The following is a 22,347-nucleotide window of genomic DNA, read 5'->3' as shown; positions in this document are numbered from 1 at the left end:
CGCCGCGCCATCCCGGAGCCCGCTGCGGTCACGCGCCCGGCGCGGGTGAGCGGCGAGGCACTCGCGAAGCGGGTGCTGAGGGCGTCCGCGCCGGCCACCCGCGTCCAGCGCGCTCCGCCGGTAAACTTCTGCGGGCGCCGGGCTGGAGCTCCACGCAGGAACGGGAAGGAAAGGTAGGCCAGGCCCGGGGCCAGCCGCCGGCTTCAACCAATCGCACCCTCACACCTCGCGGCCGCTTCGGGCAACTTAGCGGGCGCGACTTCTGCTGGGCCGGCGACCCCTGCGAGCGCTTGCGTCCAGCTGCTCTACGCGCTGCCGCGCCGCCGTGCCGCCCGATGCCGCTCCTGGCTCCGTCAGCTCCGCGCACGGGGTCCGGGGTCTGGGGTCCCGTCTGCGCAGCCGCTCGCAGCTCGGAAGTCTAGGGGTGTCCTCTGCTGCGGTTCCTATCCGCGCCGACCCCTGGAGAACGCGAGTAGTCTGCCCTAGAGGCTTCTGGGCGAATATTCCTCCCAGATCTTCTCCCGCAGGTCCTACTCTGGCCCCAGGCACCCTGGAGTCCAAACAAACAGGCCAGGTTTGCAAGGAAGAAAAGCCGTTCCTAGGGGCCCTTGTCAGTCTTGGGTTTCCTGGGGAAGTCATGCCACCGCCGGGAGTTTCCTTTCCCCTGGCTGTAAGCAGAGGGCCTCACTGGTGTCAGTGCTCTCACAGAGTTGGGGGTACGAAAAAGGTGCCTCATCAAAGGTCGCGCTGACCTGTTTTCTCTATTTGGGGATCCCCTGCCAAAAAAGAAATTTGCCAATTACTAAGTTGTCTTATCACCATGTCGGTAACAGTGGTATAGTTTTGATGGTCTGTATTTTAGGCTAAGATGAAAGACACAATCAAAATACAGTAAGGGGCAGTGCCAAAAATTTAGTCAGAAGACATTTGCAGACAGTGAAAAATTCTGTTTGTAAATAATAAATGGAAAAGTAGAATTAGAAGCCCACGTTTGAACGCAATTTGATTTACTAAACTTCGTTGCTTCCTGACTTTTCACTCTAATACCGGTAGTTAGATATTTTGAATTTGCAAGCCAACAAACTGCAATTGAGTTTTATAGCAGCCTTAAAAAATTATTGTTGCCTGTTCATACTAAGGTGGCTATTTTTTTCTTCTTGTTTTTAATTCTACAGACTGTTGCGTGAAAATATCCTCTTGTGAGAGTACAATAACTTGGCATTGTTCTTTGTGACAATAGAAAGCCAAACAAGAACTACGTGAGGCAGAAAATATAAACAAAAAATTGGATCTCAGTTTCTGTATTTGCAAATTGAAGAGCTCTGACTGATCCCAGATTCCAGATATCTCTTAGGTTCTTTTCTGTCCTGAAAAATTGTGTGTGTGTGTGTGTGTGTGTGTGTCTTCAGGAGTTTGGGATACAAATATTAATTGAAATCTAAGATATTCTCTGTCCTCAAAATTTTATACATTTAAATGGGAAATATTTGATAGTTGAGTTTCTTTCATCATATCAGTCCCTCAAAATAGCTGAATCATGGTGCATCCTCTGCCTCTAAATGGTTACATTCTATGCTATTAAATAAAAATGTGTCATGGGAAACGAAAATCCCATACTTTTCACCACAAGACTGACACACTAGATAGGATTGACACAGTAGATAGGGTTGACACACTAGAGCACTGATGCCTGCTTATTTTGAAACAGTCTCCGGGAAAAATTAAGAATGTTATGAAGCATTTGCTACAGTATGTGAGCGTAACACATAAGCAACATGGCAGACAAGAAATTTCAAAACTGCTTTGGAAATATCCATGATAGATCTGAAAGTCTATAAACTGCAGTTGAGATCACATTTGGTAATTATGATCATTGGTCAGCTGGGATTATGAGCTCTCTCGAGAGAATGAATTTCCCTCCAATTAACAGAAGAGTATATTGAATCACTGATTAGATTGTTTTAAAGGAAGAGAGAAAATGTTTCTCCCTTTTATCTAAGTAGTTATAAGAAAAAGTCTTACAGGTAAAATTATATTATGTGTTTTCTAAATTAAATAAATAAATAACCAAAAGTTCCTGACTGAAATTACCTGTAAAAATGCAGGGTCCTCCTCCAAACCAGAAAATCCAGGGATTAATTCACACAGACTTACAGCAATACTTTCTTATTTTGTGTTCTTCAACAGAGTAATAACCTCCAGTGACTCTGGCACACTGAAATTGGCTAGGATAGGATCATGAAGGAAGGGGTTGTGGGGTAGTAGTATTGGAAAGACAAGCAACTGGCTATGCTTATAGAAGAATCTCCATCTCTCTGAGCTTCATTTTCCACCCTGAACAATGCTGACAATAATATGTAGGTTTCAGAGTTGCTGTGACTCCTGGATGGATCTGTGTTTGTAGGAACTAGTACCTGCACAGAGAAAAGAGCACAGCTCATCTTGGTTCTTCCTGTCTTCTTGGAAGGTGTTTGTTTCCTAGCTGAACAAGTTGCAGCTGAATTGTAGATAACAGCTTTTGCTTTTAATTTCAAAAATTCTGTGTGGCAAAATCTTGATAATTGTTGAATCTGGGTAACAAGTATATGGGAATTTATTGTATACTATTTTCGCTATTTGTGTGTTCAAAATTATTTATCAGAAAAAAAATTTAAGTGCGAATCTGAAAAAAACCCAACACTTTGCGTTATTTCTAGTCCAGAGTTTCATTTTATATTGTATGTTTCATTTTACATTGTATTTTTAAATTAGTGAATATTTAAAGAAATATAAATTATGTACTATATAGGGAGTGGATGGGCAGCGACTGGTCCTGGAGAACAATCCATGGCAGTCTTCAAATTTTTGTGTGGAATTTTTCTTTATTATGAAACAATCTAAAGAAAATATGACAGTGTTGATGTTTGTTAATTCTGTTTGTTGGGTTCATGGATTTTTTGAAGTTTTTATATTTAAAATTTTTTTACATTGATGTACAATCACCATATTGTTTCCCAAAATAATTATAATACAAATAATGCAGCTGTTTTTAAAAAGGTAAAAATAGTTTCTATACCACCATCAAGACATATTCATCTTTAACATGAAGTGAAAATCATTGCATATATCTTTCTATTTTTATACAAATAGGATATATTGGCCGGGCTTGGTGGCTTACGCCTGTAATCCCAGCACTTTGGGAGGCTGAGGTGGGCGGATCACCTGAGGTCAGGAGTTTGAGACCAGCCTGGACAACGTGGTGAAACCCTGTCTCTACTAAAAATACAAAAATTAGCCAGGCGTGGTTGTGCACACCTGTAGCCCCAGCTACTTGGGAGGCTGAGTCAGGAGAATCATTCGAACCTGGGAGGTGGAGGTTGCAATGAGCCAAGATCGCACCACTGCACTCCAGCCTAGGTGACAGAGCAAGGCTCTGTCTAAAAAAAAACAAACAAAAAAAAGTCAATCGATTAAAAAGAAATGCTTTTATAAAATACAGAATTGTTAAATAAGCAGGACGCCATTGGCCTGAGGCTTTCTCCCTACTTTGAGTTCCTATGTGGAAAACTAACTTTGTACATAAACAAATCTAACTCGAGTATATTTTTTGTAATACCCAGGTTTCAGCCAATCACAGGCAGCCAGCTCATCACACCATGCCCAAATAAAGCAGATGCAGAGCTGTAACCAATCGAGTGATTTTGGTTTTTTACTTCTGTGATCAGTTTATAAAAACTGCAGCTCATGCTGCTGGATAGAGCTCTGTGAACCTCTGCTGGTTCTGAGTGCTGCCTGATTCGTGAGTTGTTCGTTGTTCAGGTAAACTGTTAAATTTATCTAAAGTTTTAACAGGATGATACTATATATGCTTTTTAAAATAAAAAAATTATGATATTTTTAACAGAAGAAACTGTAGTGAAAGTGAAGGAATTGCTGAACTTGACATCAGTATTTCTTCATCCTGAAAGATAACAAGTTCTAAACAAGTCTTCCAAACTAAGAGAAAAGATTCTGAATACATCTTGAGATCAAGATTTTTAAAGCATACATTAATTTAGACAGAGGCTCCCTATTATAAAGGATGGAGCACTGGGCACTTTTACATTACCTATAGTTTCACTTCTACTCATATCCCAATTTTTATTATTTGTTTATTATTTATTTATTTATTGAGACAGTCTTGCTCTGTCACCCCAGGCTGGAGTGCAGTGGTGCAATCTCAGCTCACTGCAACCTCTGCTTCCTGGGTTCAAGCGATTCCCCTGCCTCAGCCTCCCGAGTAGCTGGGATTACAGGCATGCACCATGCCACCCGGCTAATTTTTGTATTTTTAGTAGAGATGAGGTTTCACCATATTGCCCAACCTAGTCTCAAACTCCTGACCTCAGGTGATCCTCCCACCTTGTCCTCCCAAAGTGCTGGGATTACAGGCATGAGCCACTGCACCCGGCCTATTTTTTATTATTTTTTTTAATTTTGGAGACAGGGTCACACTCTGTCACATGGGCTGGAGTGTAGTGGTATGATCAAGCTCACTGCAACCTCAGCCTCCCAGGCTCAAGCAGTCCTTCCACCTCAGCCTCCCATGTACCTGGGACTACAAGCACGCACCACCCAGCTTTTTTTTTTTGGGGGGGGGTAGAGTTAGGGTCTCACTGTGTTACCCAGGCTGATCTCAAATTCCTAGGCTCAAGGCATCCTCCCACCTCAGCCTCCCAAAGTGCTGGGATTACAGGCATTAAGCCACTATACCCAGCCCCAATTTTAAAAATATGTTTATATTGTGAGGATCTATAACACATTTGCATTGGGTTTTGTAAACTTCATTTCCGATACAATTTTTTTTTTTTTTTTTTGAGATGGAGTCTTGCTCTGTTGCCCAGGCTAGAGTGCAGTGGTACGATGTTGGCTCACTGCAACCTCAGCCTCCCAGGTTCAAGCAATTCTTCTGCCTCAGGCTCCTTAGTAGCTGGGATTACAGGCGTGTACCACCATGCCCAGCTAATTTTTGTATTTTTAGTGGAGACAGGTTTCACCATGTTGGTCAGACCGGTCTCAAACTCCTGACCTCGTGATCCACCCGCCTCAGCCTCCCAAAGTGCTGGGATTACAGGTGTGAGACACCACGCCTGGCCATTTCAGATATAATTTACTCTCAGTTTTATAACTAAATGAAATCATGATGAATCACTGGTTATTTTACCATGGCATCTCAAGTATCAACTTTTGATTCATCCTTTGATTGGCTAGATTTTGTCAATGTGTTTGTTTGTTTCCAAGAAGGGCTCATTTCCTGTGTCTTTTTATGTTTGAAATGTCCATGTTTCTTTCCAGACAGTCCCTGACTCACAATGGTTTGACGTAACCATTTTTTAACTTTATAACGGCGCAGAGACAATACACATTCAGTATGCTCAACTTTTGGTGTGGTAACACCCAAGTAAACACATCATCAACATAAATTGAAAATATTGTAAGTCCAACATGTGTTTTCAGCTTATGATATTTGCAACTTACCATGAGTTCATTGTACATTGGGGAGCATCTGTATTTGAATGACCATTTGGCTGGCTATACCATTTTTGAGCCAGTTTCCTTACCTCCGGATTATATAGCCCTTGCTCCATTCACTGCTAGCATCTAATGTAGCTGTAGAGAAGTCTAAGGTTGGTTTCAAAATTTCTGGCTGGGTGCGGTGGCTCATGCCTGTAATTCCAGCACTTTGGGAGGCCAAGGCGGGCAGATCACTTGAGGTCAGGAGTTCAAGACCAGGCTGGCCAACATTGTAAAACCCCATCTCTACTAAAAAGACAAAAAATTAGCCGGATGTGGTATTGTGCACCTTTAATCCCAGTTACTTGTGAGGGTGAGGCAGGTGAATCACTTGTAACCCCAGAGGTGGAGGTTGCAGTGAGCCGAGATTGTGCCATTGCACTCCAGCCTGGGGCAACAAGAGGGAAACTCCATCTAAAAAAAAATTTCTTCCTTGCAATTGATTTGCTTTTTCTGCCTGGAGTCCTAAAGTATCCTTTCTATTCCTGAAGTGTAGTAATTTAGGCTATATCATTGTTAAGCTCTGTATCAATTTTTCATGGAACCTGGTGCATTCCTTCTGTTTCTATCCTTTCTATTGGAATAATCTGTTGTTCTTAATTTCAGGGTTTTTTTTCCCCCATTATAAATGCTTTTTCTTTCCCATTTTGTAATTCTCTACTTCGAAGACACCAATTATTCTTACACTGTCTCATCTTTGTTCTCCATAATGGTTATATTATCTTGTTTTAATTTCTCCTCTGTTTTCTTCATTCATGTACTTGCCTAAATGATTAAAATGTAACTGATTTATAAATGAAAGTGTAGCATGGTATAAACAGAAGCATGTTAGGTATGAGGATATTTGGATTCTAACTTGGCCAAGTCTTTCTTAAAGAGGTTTTCTTGCTTGAAAAATAGGAAAACAACTATCCCTCCCTCCTGCCCCCAGTATTTTTGGAGCTATGAAATAATATACATGTAGTAGTCCACGCGGGTTCTGACACAGGGTTGCTACTCAAAAGATGCTGGTAGTTATTACTTATTCCTCCATTCAAGATGGAGAAGGGGTGGTGTTAGAATTCAAGTTCCATATACATTTTACATTATAATTGTTCTGGAAGTCACAATGCATGAAGGATAGATAGTACCTTTTTCCCTCTGTTATAAAAGGAAATTTAACCTTCATGAGAAAAAGAGATAAACAGAAGCACTTTAAAACATTCTGTTTGGAATGTATTTTGTGGAATCTCAGCTTATTTTCTGTTGTTGGTATTCATTTTCAAGTTTATATTAAATCTTGGTAATGCATGGAAACCCACCAACTAGTGGACCATCCTTGATCAATACTTGGTCAGATATGAAAGGAAATTTAAGATAATGATTCTAATCTCATTAAGACTTTAGACTGCTTTAAAATGTAGCATTTATTTAAAATTTAGTATGCAACAACTGACTTTAAATGAGTTTTAATGGCTGGGCACAGTGGCTCACGCCTGTAATCCCAGCACTTTGGGAGGCCAAGGTGGAAGGATTACTTGAGTCTGGGAGTTTAAGACCAGGCTGGGCAACACAGGGAGACTCCATCTCTAATTTAATAAAATAGATAAAATAAGTGTTAGGTAGTTTATTTGTAGATAAAGTGTATGTTTAGTAATATTTAAAATAGATCTCAGTTTTGAAAATGACTTAAATGGTGTTAACATTTGAATTTCACTAAAATACAGGCTCCATGAGGACAAGATTTTAATGAATAATAATGATAGTTATTATTATTATTTGAGACAGGGTCTTTCTCTGTCACCCAGGCTGGAGTGCAGTGGCATGATCACAGCTCTCTGCAACCTTGACCTCCTGGGCTTAAGTGGTTCTTCTGCCTCAGCCTCCTGAGTAGCTGGGAATACAAGTGCATGCCAGCATGCCCACCAAATTTTTTTTATTTTTTGTAGAGCTGGGGTCTCACTTTGTTGCTCAGGCTGGTCTTAAACTCCTGTGCTCAAGCACTCCTCCCACCTCGGCCTCCCAAAGTGCTGGGATTATAGGCACGAGCCACTATACCTGGCCCTGAATTATTGCATATATTAATTGACAATATTTTTATGGCCATTTGAGAGCTAATGATACAGTTAATTATGTTATAATGCATGTTTTGAAAGTAAGCATTATTCCAACAAAATTGACATATATTAGGGAATGATTTGGGCATAATACAACTTTTGTGTTTGCTTATGCATGTTTTACCCAGAAGAAACACAGGGTGAATGCATTAAATCGCAACTAGCTGACCTAAGCTATGTAGGGATACACAAAATGCAAAATGCAAACACATACTTCTCAAACATGTACCAGCTCCCTTGGTTTGCCATGTATTATTCCGAAAATTTATACTTTGCTGTCCTTTCACACTTGTGAACTTTGCTATATAAAAACATGCTCATTCTAGGATTTAAGGGCTGAGAAAGAGTGCAGTTTTTTATTCCTTCTTCCACCACTTCACCGTAACTCACAAATTGCAACCATTCCCATACCACTTCCCTAGCAAAATTTTGGCCTTTTTTTTTTTTAATATCAAGTGCCATATTTGTGTATGTTAAACCATTTAACATAGATAGATAGATAGATAGATAGATAGATAGATAGATAGATAGAACTATGCTATTGTTTTTATTAAATTCCTATCATTTAAAGAATGTGCCACTGATGAAGATTTAAAGTGTTATATCCCTAACCCCATTTTCTTGTGAGCCCTGTGGTTGTTACTGCACAGTTTAGTATAGTGCAGTGACTGTTCAGAATCACATGTTGTTGTGTTACAGTAGAATTGACTCTACTTGATTAAAGTAGCGTAGGAGTGCTATTAAGTGTCATGCTGTCGCAACAATAAGGGTGACATCTACATCTGGCATTCTCTCTACTAAAAGAGTCCACCTGGTTATTTAGCCAGAAAAAAAGAAAAGGCAGAGATTATGGCCAATTAGCTATCATACATGATCTTGTAGGGCTGTTTCCCAGGAAGGAACTTGAGGACTTGATCTAAACATAGAAAAAGTGAGTTCATTTTCTGCATATAGGTCACTTGGAGTACAGGAAAGCACAGGTGTCTACCATTGATTCATATAAAGAAACGACTGCTTAATGTATCTAGTTTCTCTTGCATCTTTCATCAGGAATCTCTCTTTAGTAAACTTACTGCATGATGTCATAGCAGCTCATCAAAAGGGAGTGGCTTCCTGCTTATGCCTTTAACCATTTCCAGGATATGGAGAAGAACTTGAGCAGAGCCTGTCAATTATTTAAAACAGTCTAATGGCAAGCTTGAGAAGTAGAGATTTACTGCTGCTTCTTCAAATTAAGGATTTTTGCAACTATAGGGCTGAGTGACTCAACTTGTAGGACACACCCTCCTAGCCCTCTGAGCCTCAAAAAACTGTAGTTTCTTAAGAAGACATTTAAATTATTGAATCTAAACTGAAGAAAGAAAATAAGAATGTTGTTGATTTGTTTTGTTCCAGTAAATCCAGATATTTGTTGAAATTATACATGTAGCAGGATATTTTGGTGGTGAAGAGAGCAGACACTGGCATCTGCCTGCCTGGGAGTGAATCTGGGCTCTATCATTCGCGTTTCGTTAGGCAACCAACTTAACTTTCCTAATACCTCAATTTTCTCATCTTTAAAAACTGGACAATAAAACTATCTGCTCAGTAAATGCTAGATGCTAGTAGTAGCACATGAGGATGAAGAAGATGAGAGCTGGATATTGCCTTCCCAATGCTGAAGTCATCTGGCCTTGGTGGCGTCACACAATTTGAAGAAATACAGAGGTTAATTATTTTGAGTTTCTCTGGGCTGTATTTTGAGTGTTAATCTCTGAATATATCTGAAACAGTTAAGTATTTGCCCTATCTTTAGGGCTCAGTGTTACAAAGAACTGACTGATCAACCATGAAAACCATGGTTTGGAGATTGGTATATGAATGTCATAACTTTTCTGGAAGTCACCCATGTGTTCAAATGCTTAACGGTATGGTGACTACCTGACTGTATGAAAGGAAAACCTCTTCAGTGACACTGGGAACCACAGTGAATTTAATGTAATTCCCAGCGTCTCTCATAGGGTCTTGTTTTCCAGGTTCTATCAAGGAACGATTCTCACCTGATTTTCCTGATTTAAATCTAGGAAGGATTGAGTGTCTTCACCCTCACAGATCTATATTCTAATTCCATTGTAAAATATAGATTATTAGATTAATGAAAAGCCTCATATACAGTGAGTACTTATAACTGTTTATGTGTGTGTTCAGTTTTCTGTTGCTATATAAAAAATGACTACAAACTTAACATCTTAAAACAATAAACATTTGTTATCAGTTTGTGTGGGTTGGGAGTCCAGGCACTGTTGAGCTGGATCTTCTGCTCGGGACCTCCCAAGCCTGCAATCAAGCTGTCAGACACTCTGAGCTGCTTCTTTGGAGTTTAGGGTCCTCTTCCACGCTTCTCAGATGGTTCACAGAATACAGTTCCTTGTGGTTGTAGTACTAAAGTCCCAGTTATCTTGCTAACTGTTGGCTGGGACTTCTTCAGGCTCATAGAGGCTGCCTGCTGTTCCTTTCCTTGTAAACCCCACAGGCAGTTCACGTATGGATGTTCGCCTTCTTCCAGTAGGAGCACATCGATCACTCTGACATCCAATCTCTCTCCAGTCCTATGATGGAGTCCTATATAACTTAACATAATCATGAGAGTGACTATTCCACCACCATTTGCCGTATAATGTTACCTAATCAAGGGAGCATCTATCCCATTCCATTCACAGGTTCTGCCCACACTCAAGGAGAGGGAATGACACAGGGCATGTATACCAGGAGGGCAGGAATGTTGAGAGCATCTTAGAATTCTGCCTGCCACAGTATGTGATAAAATGAGAGATAAATCATGGGTAGAGATTAATGTGATGTTAGCTGAGACATGAGAACAGAAAAATGTCCAATGTAGCCTGTCCGCATGGTCTTTGATTTCCTCAAGTCTCAAGGAAACTCCAAGATCTCATTGATAAGGAGGATCAAAGGCATGCTGCAGCCTAAGAGACTGGTGGTACATGAAGAGTCTCCAAGTATTGTGTGAAAGCAAAGGCTGGCATGGATACTCTGGAATCCACATCAGAAGATGAAATGAGAAAATTAAACCGTGTAATATAATTGCTTGGGAAGGGGGAACTCTCCTCAGGCAAAAGGAAAAAAGTGATACTTCCCTTGGTAGGATAAAGGAGCCAAGTGCTATACTGGGGTTGGCCACCCCTGTAGGCAGAAACCAGATGGTGACATCTATGCTTTGGGTAACATCTGACTGATGGCAGCATATGAATATTGTAACCAATACCACTTACATTTCCGTCAACACTCTGTTCTGAATCTTGGATAATTCTTCCACATTTATACACTTATGCATTATACATATGCAATGTTTGCATAGCATTATGCCAAGTCTTCTCATTTCTTCTGTTACTTGAGAGACTCTAGACCAGCATTGTCCAATAGAAATATAATGTAAGTCACATAAGCAACATTTTTTTAAAGTAAGAACAAGTGAAGACAGCTTTAATACGCCCACCATCACACCTGGCTCATTTTTGTATTTTTAGTAGAGATGGGGGTCTCACCATGTTGACCAGGCTGGTCTTGAACTCCTGGCCTCAAGTGATCCATCCTCCTCAGCCTCCCAAAGTGCTGGGATTACAGGCGTGAGCCACCGCGCCCAGCCTATTCTTGACTTTTATACAGTCTTCACAATCTATTGTGAAGACTTTCATTTCTCCCTGTGCTCTTTTTCAATAACCTTAACAACCCCAGTTTTTATTTAGCATTGACCTGTGTGATGTGTGATAGTAACTGCTAACTCTCTCTCCCTTTATCCTACCCTTTATCCTCTGCTGTAAATTCTGCTAGACTCAGAGAATCAGATTAAACATGGCTAAAACTGAGTTCCTTTTTCCTCTGACTTATTCCCTAACTTCAAGATCTTGCATAACTCTAAAATGTCTTCAACCCTTCTTTGTTCCTCTGTCTCAATAGATCCTTTCACTTCTTCTTCATAGTCTAATACATGCTTCCTTTTTTTTTTTTTTTCTTTTTAATTCAACAACTAAACTGTTGATTCAGGAGCTTTCTGACTTACCCTTATTCCCAAGCTTATTTCAAACACGGTTTTTCTACTTGTGCAATTTACTAAAGACCACTTTGTGGTAGACAGAGGAATATTTCAAATATATTTAAATATATATATACACACACACACACAAAATGATCATTAAAGCTGTTATTCTACACACACACACACACACACCCCACCTAAGCTCATTTTTTTAATGCTTGAATATGTAACCCAACTGAAAAAAATTAAAAAATTGTGATGCTTTAAAAAGGAAAAATACATAATGGTCAATATGACACAATCTATGATGGAGGCTATGTAGACAGATTATAAAGGCCATTAAAAACTCAGCTTACAAGATGCACTTCAAGCTACCATGGTCAGGAAAGGCTGCTGCAAAATGTCCACGAGCCTTCATCCCTCTTGGACTGATGAGTGTACGGAAGGAAAACATCTTTTCACCAGGGCAAAGGATGGAAGTGAGAACACATGAAGAGAAAATGTACCTTTCCAGCTCCTTAAAAACAAGGATTAAAATCCAGATCCTTTATTATGTGGAATGTTCTGGTGTCTCTTTTCCCTCCCCCGCCCCCACCTGTCACCTCCTTCCTATCTCTTAGATTTGTTCAACAGTTCTTAACCCTGGTTGAATATCAAAATCCCTGGGAAGTTTGTGAAAAAATTTAGTAGCCCGCTGACAAAACAGGCCAATTAAGTAACAGTCTCTGGAGTTGGGCCCCAAACACCTGGTGTTAAGACCTGCAGTTCTGCCACTCGGCTCTATATTTTGACCTATGTTTGGAATCATCTTCTACTCCACATCATATGGAGTCATATCATTTTAGAGCTCTTATGATGTCCAATTCTTTCATTTTACCAATGAAGAAACCGGTCTAAGGAGATTAAAATCACATAGCTATCTAGGGATACAGCTAAGACTAGAACCCTTCTCTTGAGTAGTAATCAAGCTGGATAGACTAGATAAGAGAATGGTGAGCTAACACCAGCACTACATCCCACCAACAGAAAACAGGACGGAAGCACATGACGTTGAGTAATCAGCATGGAAGGACAGCCAGCTGTCAGGCAAAAATGGACAAAGCTGAAGTCCTACAAACATGTTTGGCAAGAGTAATTCAGACGTCATTCAGGAATAGCATAAAACAATGCCTGTCAAACTTTAGTGTGCACAAGAATCAACTGAAAGCTTATTAGAAATTCATCTTCCTGGGTCCTACTCCAGTGAGTCTGGCTCAGTTTTCTTGGGTTGGGCCAGAGAAGGGGCATGTTTAGCAGGTTACCCAGGTGATTCTGATGCAGGTGATCTGAGGACACCCTTGCAGTTTAGGAAGCACTAAACATTGAGGTAGAAGATTGATGATGGCTTCCCAGAAACAGGCTCTTTGACCACTAGACAATGAAGACTTAGGAGTAGCATGGTTACTGGTCTGTATCTACCACCAGTAGGAAGTCAGAACACACAAGATAGGGGAGAATAACACAGAGATCACCCCTGCAGAAATGAGTTAAGTTTAGAATTTATAATTTAAAGATTGATAGCAGCCAAAAGTGACTCATCAGTATTTCTGTCTTCAGTTGTAATCATCTGGGGGAAAGAAGGTTTTTGAAAACTATACTCTCGGCCGGGCGCAGTGGCTCATGCCTGCAATCCCAACACTTTGGGAGGCCGAGGCGGGCGGATCACTTGAGGTTGAGTTCATGACCAGCCTGGCCAACATGGTGAAACCCCATCTCTACTAAAAATACAAAAATTAGCTGGGGTGGTGGCGCATGCCTGTAATCCCAGCTACTTAGGAGGCTGAGGCAGGAGAATCACTTGAACCCGGGAGGCGGAGATTGCAGTGAGCCGAGATTGCACCACTGCACTCCAGCCTGGATGACAGAGCGAGACTCTGTCTCAAAAAAAAAAAAACAAACCACCACCAACAAAACTATACTCTCCTAATGGCCCAACTCTGTAACACAAAACCAACAAGTATAGTGATGCTATTTCTATATTGTTTTCAAATTTGCAAATCATATTTAATATAGATTTCTGTTTCAACCTCCAGTACTCTTTAGGTAGATAGAATAGGATGATATTTCCTCTGCTTTACTGATGAATTAACATGCCGGAGCTCACCTATGTGGCAGAGAGGAGGCTAAAGCTACATTTTCTAAATCTTTTTGTAGTGGAAGGAAAATAATGTGGTATAGACTATGAGCTTTGGAATCAGGCAGACCTGGGTGCAATCTTAGTTCCATTATAAGCAATGTGGCCTTGAACAACTTACTTTTTCTCTGAATTTAAATTTTCTTATCTGTAAAATGGAGATAATAGTACTTTCCTCCTGGGGTTGTTAAATGAGATAATTTTAAAAATATGCCTGGCACATAGTTGCTGGGTAAATATACCACCTCAAGGACAAGTCGAAAAAAACAGCTTAAGAAATGAGAATTTAGCTTAGGGAGCACATGCCAAAGTTGAGAGCTGATCCCAATTAATGAGTAGAATATTGATGGAATTTTGAGTTTGTGGGTTGCTTAGCAACCAAAACTCACTCAATACCACTGACTGCCCGGGTTGTTGTTTTTAATCAAAGCACTAAACTGTTCTTAAGGAGTTCAAGGTTGTGAACAGACAAAAGGATTCCCTTATGCATTTGGGGTTGTGCCAGGCATTTTGAAAAAGTGATGCCCCAGCTCCTCTGTGTTTTTGCACTTAAACATCTTGGACATTTGGATCTCCCCAGTTCTGTGCCCACAGATGACAGAAGATGTTACAGCATCTGTTACATTGGATAGAGTGAGAAGGGAGAAGGCAGAGTGCTTGCACTTCTATACCAATGTATTAAGCCAAACTTATGGAATGCCAGGGCTCAGAAATACAAAAGCATTTGTCTTTGCCCCTGCTGCCCTTTAGAATTTCAGTCTAGGAGAGGAAACCAGTCAATATTGAATAATACAGCAAATTATTCATGAGCAGCTCTCTGTGTCCCCAGCAATATTCTAAGAGTTACAAACTGAACAGTACAAGAACATATTAGGGTAAGTCTGAAATATCCATGGTTAGGATTTTTATTTTCTTGGCAAAGCAGCCCTGGAAGAATATCCCAGTTAGGTTCCCCAAAACATTAATATTTGATTCACAGTCTTGAGAGCTGGCACTGAATGTTGGAGAGAGTCTAAAGAGGGGCGGAGGGGAACTGGAGCTCCATGCCACCACCTCTTTTACCTGAAGCCAGAGACTCAACCAATCTGTGCCCTTCTTTTCTCATTTGTAAGCTGGGCGTAATGACTTAGATTCTGCCTCCCTTGTGGCAATGAGTGTGATGCAATGAGATAATAAATGCATAAGTTCTATTGCAATAAATGCAGTTTCTAGCTAATTTGCCAGCAGGTTTACACTGCATGTCATTGAGCACCCTTGTATCTTCATTTACATTTCCTATTCCTGTATAACTCATAATCTTAACAATTTAAAGAGAAAAAAAAACAAATGAGCTTGGAACAACTGTGTTTATTTGCACTTGAGTTTGTCTTCATCATTTGTAGCTCAGTGTGCTAACTTCTTTTGCAGTGAAGATCAACTTTAGTGCTTAGGAAATAAATGCATTGTGCCACTTCGGCATGTGAACATTTATTTACGCAAAACATAACCTCAGGCCTACAGGCCTTTAAGGCAGACAGCTGGTTGATGAATCATGTTGAACATTCATATAGTGCTGCTGGCACATGTCAGAAGGACACTCCTGCTCATCACCTGCCCCTGTCAGTTCTTCCACTTCTAATAAAGCATATCTGTTTTGGTGACCAAATAAAAACACACCAAGTGGAGAAGGGCTGGGTGTGGAGTAATTTAATCAGGGCAAGTCAGCACACTGCATTGAGTGGTACAGTATCAAGGATAAAAAGATGGGTTGGTAACAGCTGAATGAAACGAAGTAGATTAGAAAAGGTGGAAGCACAGTTCCCCTTATAATCATAATGGGTCATGACCCTGGAATGTAGGAGCCCCAATATATCCTACAAATCAAGATTTTTAAGGAGACAGGATTCCCAAAAGTTCCCTTCTGAATTGCCACGAACGTTTTACATGGCCTTTCTCTATTAGCATCATTTAACATTTCGCTGAGGAATATAAATTTTTAAGGAAGTTCAAACCAAAGTTCAGAGCTCCACTAGCAAATCTTTTTAATACTGGCTTTCGTGGGTGTGTTTGGTATCCTGAAGAATTGATTGATTTAAAATGCCCTACTTTTGAAACAGCAGGGAGACTGACATTTGCAGCCTGGTATTTTGCAGTTCTCACTACTCATTGTATTTTTAAAATAATTTTTTCTTTGTTGTCATAGCCAGTAGAATAGAATTTTGTGCTTTGTTTAAAAGAGGAGAAACTGAACATGTTCAGGATGCTGGCCTGTATTGAATTTCATCACCATCATCTCATAGATTGATTGGTGGGGAGAATAATTAGGGATATGCAGGATGTTTGAAATGTAATTGAAAACAAGTAAAAACAATATGACTATAAGTTGTAAGTCTAAGGTTTTTTTTCTTTTTTTTTAAATGATTCACCTGGCAGTGTTCTTAAAGTCATTACTTACTGAGAAAAGAATCACTATATAAGATGAAAAATCAGGAACTTCAACAACAGCTCCTTTATTTCCATTTCTACTTCTGTTGGTGATTACACTGTTCCATCTTTGTTTACTCCAGCTAAGTCATTTTCACCTATGTGTATTTTTTCCCCGATGGGGCAAGATCTGTGATATCTGATAGTTTATTAACAGGTGTGCTGGAAATAATCTATTTCAAAAATAAAACACTAAATATAGCACACAAGTTCAAGGCTTTTGAATGTTACCATGGTTTTAAAAAAATCAATGTCATGAATGCTTTACACTGAAATCATTTATTGTTAGGAAACCGGGTGGCAAATGATACATATATCCTGTAGCTCTGTCATCATGGCTAATGCTCTCCTGACTCAGATTACATATTAGCATTTCCACCATATGGCTGAAAGGCTAGAGAATATATGTGCAGAGGAACAGAGCTGGTAATATTTTTGACCATCTGGTAAATAAATACGTAAGTAACAGGAATATTAATATTTAGTCATATGATGCAAACTTTAACCTGAAATAACTACTAATACAACAAAGTAGTACTACATTTATGTTTCTCAAATAATTTCAATCTAATTTATTAAACATTTTCATAGTCAATTAATGCTCTTAGAATGTGACTTCTAATTATGTTTCTTATGTTTATTGATACAGTAGGGTTCCTTATCATGCCAAATTTAAAAATCTTTCATGAGAGGCCACATGATTGGACCCAGCACATGGACATGAGTGCCAAAGTTCTGCTCTGCCAGTGACCACTGTGTGGCCTGGGATAAATTACCTGACCTCTCTAAGCCTCAAATTCATGTGTAAGTGGTGAATAACCTATTATCAGATAGTATCCCTCAAAGGGTGGGCCATGGAGAACCATGGATTAACACATCAGAATCACATGGGGAGCTTAAAATACAAACATCTGGGCCCCGCCTGCAACGATTCTGATTCATGTATCTGGGAGCAGTCCATGAATCTGCAATTTTTATATATATATATATACACACACACACACACACATACACACACACACACACATATACGTGTGTGTGTGTGTAAATATATATATATTTTTTAATACAGAGTCTTACTCTTTCACCTAGGCTGAAGTGCAGTGGTGCGATCTCGGCTCACTGAAGCCTCTGTCTCCCAAGTCCAAGTGATTCTTGTGCCTCAGCATCTTGAGTAGCTGGGATCCCAGGCGCACGCCACCACGCCCGGGTAATTTTTATATTTTTAGTAGAGACGGGGTTTCGCCATGTTGGCCAGGATGGTCTCAAACGTCCGGACTCAAGTGATCCACCCGCCTCAGCCTCCCAAAGGGATAGGATTCCAGGCACACACCACCTCGCCCGGCCCACATTTTTAGTCACTGTCCCAAGTGATTCTGAGGTATACTGAATCACTCCCATAGAGACGAGATTAATATAGAGCACTTAGCTACCTTGAAAAATATGTAGCTAATTTTAATAAATATACTTTTTAGACCATAGAAATTTAACACCCAACAGCACTTGTGCTTAAAATACTCTGAGTTCGGCCGGGCGCAGTGGCTCACGCCTGTAATCCCAGCACTTTGGGAGGCCGAGACGGGCGGATCACGAGGTCAGGAGATCGAGACCATCCTGGCTAACACGGTGAAACCCCGTCTCTACTAAAAAATACAAAAAACTAGCCGGGCGAGGTGGCGGGTGCCTGTAGTCCCAGCTACTCGGGAGGCTGAGGCAGGAGAATGGCGTAAACCTGGGAGGCGGAGCTTGCAGTGAGTTGAGATCCGGCCACTGCACTCCAGCCTGGGCGACAGAGCCAGACTTGTCTCAAAAAAAAAGGAAAAAAAAAAAAACTCTTGAGTTCATAGAAAATAGGAGGTCAGCTTGCTAAGTAATGCTGCTGATCATTAAGTATACCTCACAATTCTTCTTTTTGTTTAATTAGATCCTTTACCTTTTTTTCCCTTGCATAGGAAATAGCAAAATATTTGCGGACTGGATCCAAATCAGGAGCCCAGATGAACTTAAAGAAGCGAGCCTGGGATTCTTAGTTTTTCAAGATCCATACACACGAAGCCTTTAATCAGCACCAACTCCAGTGTCCAGGTTTTTTCTGGTTTTGTGAAGACTGAGCAAAACTCTCATGATGGAAAGAAAACCAAAGGACTTAGTTACCTGTTTCAGTGTCATCTAAAGTCAACTGAAAAGTGAAGCAGGCAGTAATATAGCCATGGAAAGAAATTCAACTTTATGGAAGAACCTAATAGATGAACACCCAGTCTGCACAACCTGGAAACAAGAGGCCGAAGGAGCCATTTATCATCTTGCCAGTATTTTGTTTGTAGTAGGTTTCATGGGTGGCAGTGGATTCTTCGGGCTCCTTTATGTCTTCAGTTTGCTGGGGTTGGGTTTTCTCTGTTCTGCTGTCTGGGCTTGGGTAGATGTCTGTGCAGCTGACATATTTTCCTGGAATTTTGTACTGTTTGTCATCTGCTTCATGCAATTTGTTCATATTGCATATCAAGTTCGCAGCATAACCTTTGCCCGAGAATTCCAAGTGCTGTACAGCTCCCTTTTCCAGCCCCTGGGGATCTCTTTGCCTGTCTTCAGAACGATTGCTTTGAGCTCTGAAGTGGTTACTTTGGAAAAGGAACACTGTTATGCCATGCAGGGGAAAACTTCCATTGATAAACTCTCCTTGCTTGTTTCAGGAAGGTTTGTACCTTTGGTGCTTGCATGTCTTTCCTCAAGTATTAGTTGTTTGCATTTCTTTCCACTATATTTTTCCATCTCAGTATTGCATAGTCTTGGGTGGCATTTAGCACCCTGAGGCTTGAGGAAGTCTTTGATACATGAGTCACAGACATAGCCGTTTAGAGTATACGGCATCATTTACTTGAAGCAGAAAATAATCAAGAACCTTAATATTTCATCTTAGACATCAAATTACATGAATCTTAAAATTAAAGTATGAATTTGTTTATCTGGATATGGTATTTGTTTCCTAGATAATTACTGAAAGTCAAGAAGAGGATGATGTCAGCTTGAATTAATAGAATGCTTATATTGGCGTGCAAAGTATTTTAAAGACTCTTTGATAGGGCATTCTTTTAAGTAACAGAGAACATTTAAATTTTATTATTATCTTTTTTTCTTCAGTAAATTCTAGCAATTGCCCATAAGAAACAGGCTAGGGGGACACTTCAGGCACATACATAGAAATCTAAACTTTGAAAACAGGCCAGGTGTGGTGGCTCACACCTATAATCCCAGCACTTTGGGAGGCCGAGGCAGGATAATCACCTGAGGTCAGCGGTTCAAGACCATCCTGGCCAACATTGTGAAACTCCCATCTCTACTAAAAATACAAAAACAAAATTATCCAGGCATGGTGGTATGTGCCTGTAGTCCCAGCTACTCGGGAGGGTGAGGCAGGATAATTGCTTGAGCCTGGGTGGGAGGCGGAGGTTGCAGTGAGCTGAGATCGCGCCACTACACTCCAGCCTAAGCAACAGAATGAGACACTATCTCAAAAATAAAATAAACTTTGAAAACAAAGTTTGGGAGAGGAAACAATAGTGGGATTACTCATGGTTTTCAAAAAGTTAAAACTTTGGCTTACAGGTCAAGCGTGGTGGCTCATACCTGTAATCCCAGGACTTTGGGAGGCCAAGGCTAGTGGATCACTTGAGGTCAGGAGTTCGAGACCAGCCTGGCCAACATGGTGAAACCCCATCTCTACTAAAAATACAAAAAACTTAGCTGGACATCGTGGTACACGCTTGTAATCCCAGCTACTCAGGAGGCTGAGGCATGAGAATCGCTTCAACCTGGGAGGAGGAGGTTGCAGGGAGCCAAGATCATGCCACTGCACTCCACGCTGGGCAACAGAGTGAGACTCTGTCTCAAAAAATAAATAAATAAAAATTTGGTTGACAGAGGTACTTGCAGAACTCCTCTACGTTCTTAAATGTTTCCCTACTTAATGTAAAATCTGACAGAGTCCATTAAAACGTTTTATTGAAGCATAATATGCATGCATAAATAGATATATATCATAAATGTACAACTTGATGCATTTTCTGAATTTCACTCAATATTCCAGAATCCTGACTGTGTAAGGAACATGAGAACATGAATCTCACAGGATATTATGTCACTTGTTATAATGTATGAATTTAATATTTGCCTTTCAAAATCATAAAGGGCAAAAGAGTCATCAGGGATCTGAAATACACTTCCTCTACCCCCTACCCCTCCCCAATTATGTGCTGTCTTTCTCTTTCCCTTATAAAAGTTGTTCCTGTGTTTTGATAGGATCAGAGTGACAGTTGATGGCGAATTTCTGCATTACATTTTCCCCCTTCAGTTCCTGGATTCTCCTGAGTGGGATTCACTGAGACCCACAGAGGAAGGCATTTTTCAGGTAAGGGATACCAGACCACACAGTTAGCACTCCCTCTTTCAAACAGATGTTTGTTTAATAATAGGTAACCAAACAGAACAGTGGATAAGGCAAGAATATTTTAAGACTTTGGAATGCACTTTGCAGCATACATGACTTCCCAATTCTGGTGGACTCCTGATGATTAATGCCACTTTATAGGTCCAGTGATGAGAAGAGCAGGTGCTACATATGATAGAAAGGAGGCTGTGGTCAATACTTTAAGCTATACTTTGCATAACTGCATATTTAGGAATTGAAATATAATTGAGATTTGACTAAACACTGCTAATGCGACAGTCTAGAAAACATCAAGAACAAAAACTGCTCTTATTAAAAAATAAATGATTTTTAAAATTTAAAATGCCAGTGGATTTCACTTGTTTTCCAGCAACAGAATGCTAAACTAACTGTCATTACTCTGCTGCCACGTCTGGCAGTTTTGAAAGATAATCATTTCAGCAGGTTTCATTTATTTCGTTACACAGTTTTCTTATAAATATATGTGTGTATGCAGCAAACTCAAGTATGTATGCAAATTAGGTATATACATTCTATTTTCTACTACAGAAACTGCATTAGGGTTAAATGTCCGCAGTCTTCAGAATTGACTTGGAAATATTTCTGTAACATTAGCCAACTTTTTTTTTTAAATATCAAGTAGTTCTCCCTTCAATAAAAGAAATATAGATACTGGAACTTAGAAAAACAGATAGATTGAAGATGGCTAGAACATTTTGATTATTCATATTATAAATTATATATGTAGTAACAAAGTTTATAGTTTTGATTTTTGCAATATATTGTAGGTCAGTGGGCTTTTTCAACCTAAAAAAGGCAGCAGGTGAAATTAATTTAACATTTGGGGTAGAAAAAATGTGGCAGAAGTTTTCTTGCTTCCACATCTGTTTATGTGTGGTCTTGTGTTTTCTAGGTAACCCTCACTGCAGAAACTGATTGTCGATATGTGTCTTGGAGGAGAAAGAAATTGTATCTGCTCTTTGCTCAGCATCGTTACATCTCCCGCTTGTTTTCAGTGCTAATTGGCAGTGACATTGCAGATAAACTCTATGCCTTGAATGACAGGGTATATATAGGAAAAAGATATCACTATGATATTCGGCTACCCAACTTCTATCAAATGTCAAGTCCAGAAATACGCAGATCACCCCTGACACAACATTTTCGGAATTCCAGACGATACTGTGATAAATGACATCAAAGTCTGAAATTTATAAGTATAAAAAAAGACTCTCTCTTCATCATTCCCCAAATGAAATAGGAAAATACAAAAAAAAGAGCTCCCTAATATTTTTATAAATCAAATTCAGAAGTCAGATACCATTGCTAACTGTTTGTTTTATTCCTTTCAACAACTGCATTGTAAATAAATTTTACAAATTTTTCTTGTATTTCTTATTGTTATAATTGAGGAGGGGGTGGATAACTATGGGCAGTTTGCCCTTTTCTGCATCAAAACTGGGAGAATGAAATTCCACATTCTCAGTTCTTTTCTCACATTTACTCAAATGCATTGTCTTGCCCTATAGACTCAGCGGTTGCTTCTCAAGAAGCAGCCAGCAAGTATTCTCAGCCTGAGGGTGGGTTGCTACTGTCCACATAAGCA

General features: G+C 40.0%; 1 protein-coding gene across 2 annotated transcripts; it reads left to right on the top strand.

Moving 5' to 3' along the window:
- On the top strand, positions 1 to 22,132 carry POPDC3 (popeye domain containing 3). Of its 2 annotated transcripts, XM_017958169.3 has the most exons (5): positions 55 to 173; positions 16,947 to 17,101; positions 18,250 to 18,991; positions 20,594 to 20,702; positions 21,655 to 22,132. In XM_017958169.3, the coding sequence occupies exons 3-5, from the start codon at positions 18,507 to 18,509 to the stop codon at positions 21,934 to 21,936; spliced, it is 876 nt and encodes a 291-aa protein (XP_017813658.1). In that variant the 5' UTR covers positions 55 to 173; positions 16,947 to 17,101; positions 18,250 to 18,506; the 3' UTR covers positions 21,937 to 22,132. The 2 variants fall into 2 exon arrangements, with proteins under 2 accessions (XP_003898010.1, XP_017813658.1); XM_003897961.3 differs by lacking the exon at positions 16,947 to 17,101 and having other exon boundaries at positions 1 to 173.
- Positions 22,133 to 22,347: the final 215 nt, after the last annotated feature.

This window comes from Papio anubis, chromosome 6 (assembly GCF_008728515.1).
Source record: "Papio anubis isolate 15944 chromosome 6, Panubis1.0, whole genome shotgun sequence".
NCBI lineage: Eukaryota > Metazoa > Chordata > Mammalia > Primates > Cercopithecidae > Papio > Papio anubis.
This window is presented reverse-complemented; position numbering and strand designations above follow the sequence as displayed.

Excerpts from the sequence above, each read along its gene's own strand:
- POPDC3 (XM_003897961.3), top strand. The coding sequence starts at position 18,507 with ATGGAAAGAAATTCAACTTTATGGAAGAACCTAATAGATGAACACCCA. Across the intron at positions 18,992-20,593 it reads TCCTTGCTTGTTTCAGGAAG|GATCAGAGTGACAGTTGATG; the intron begins GTTTGTACCTTT and ends GTGTTTTGATAG. Across the intron at positions 20,703-21,654 it reads CAGAGGAAGGCATTTTTCAG|GTAACCCTCACTGCAGAAAC; the intron begins GTAAGGGATACC and ends TGTGTTTTCTAG.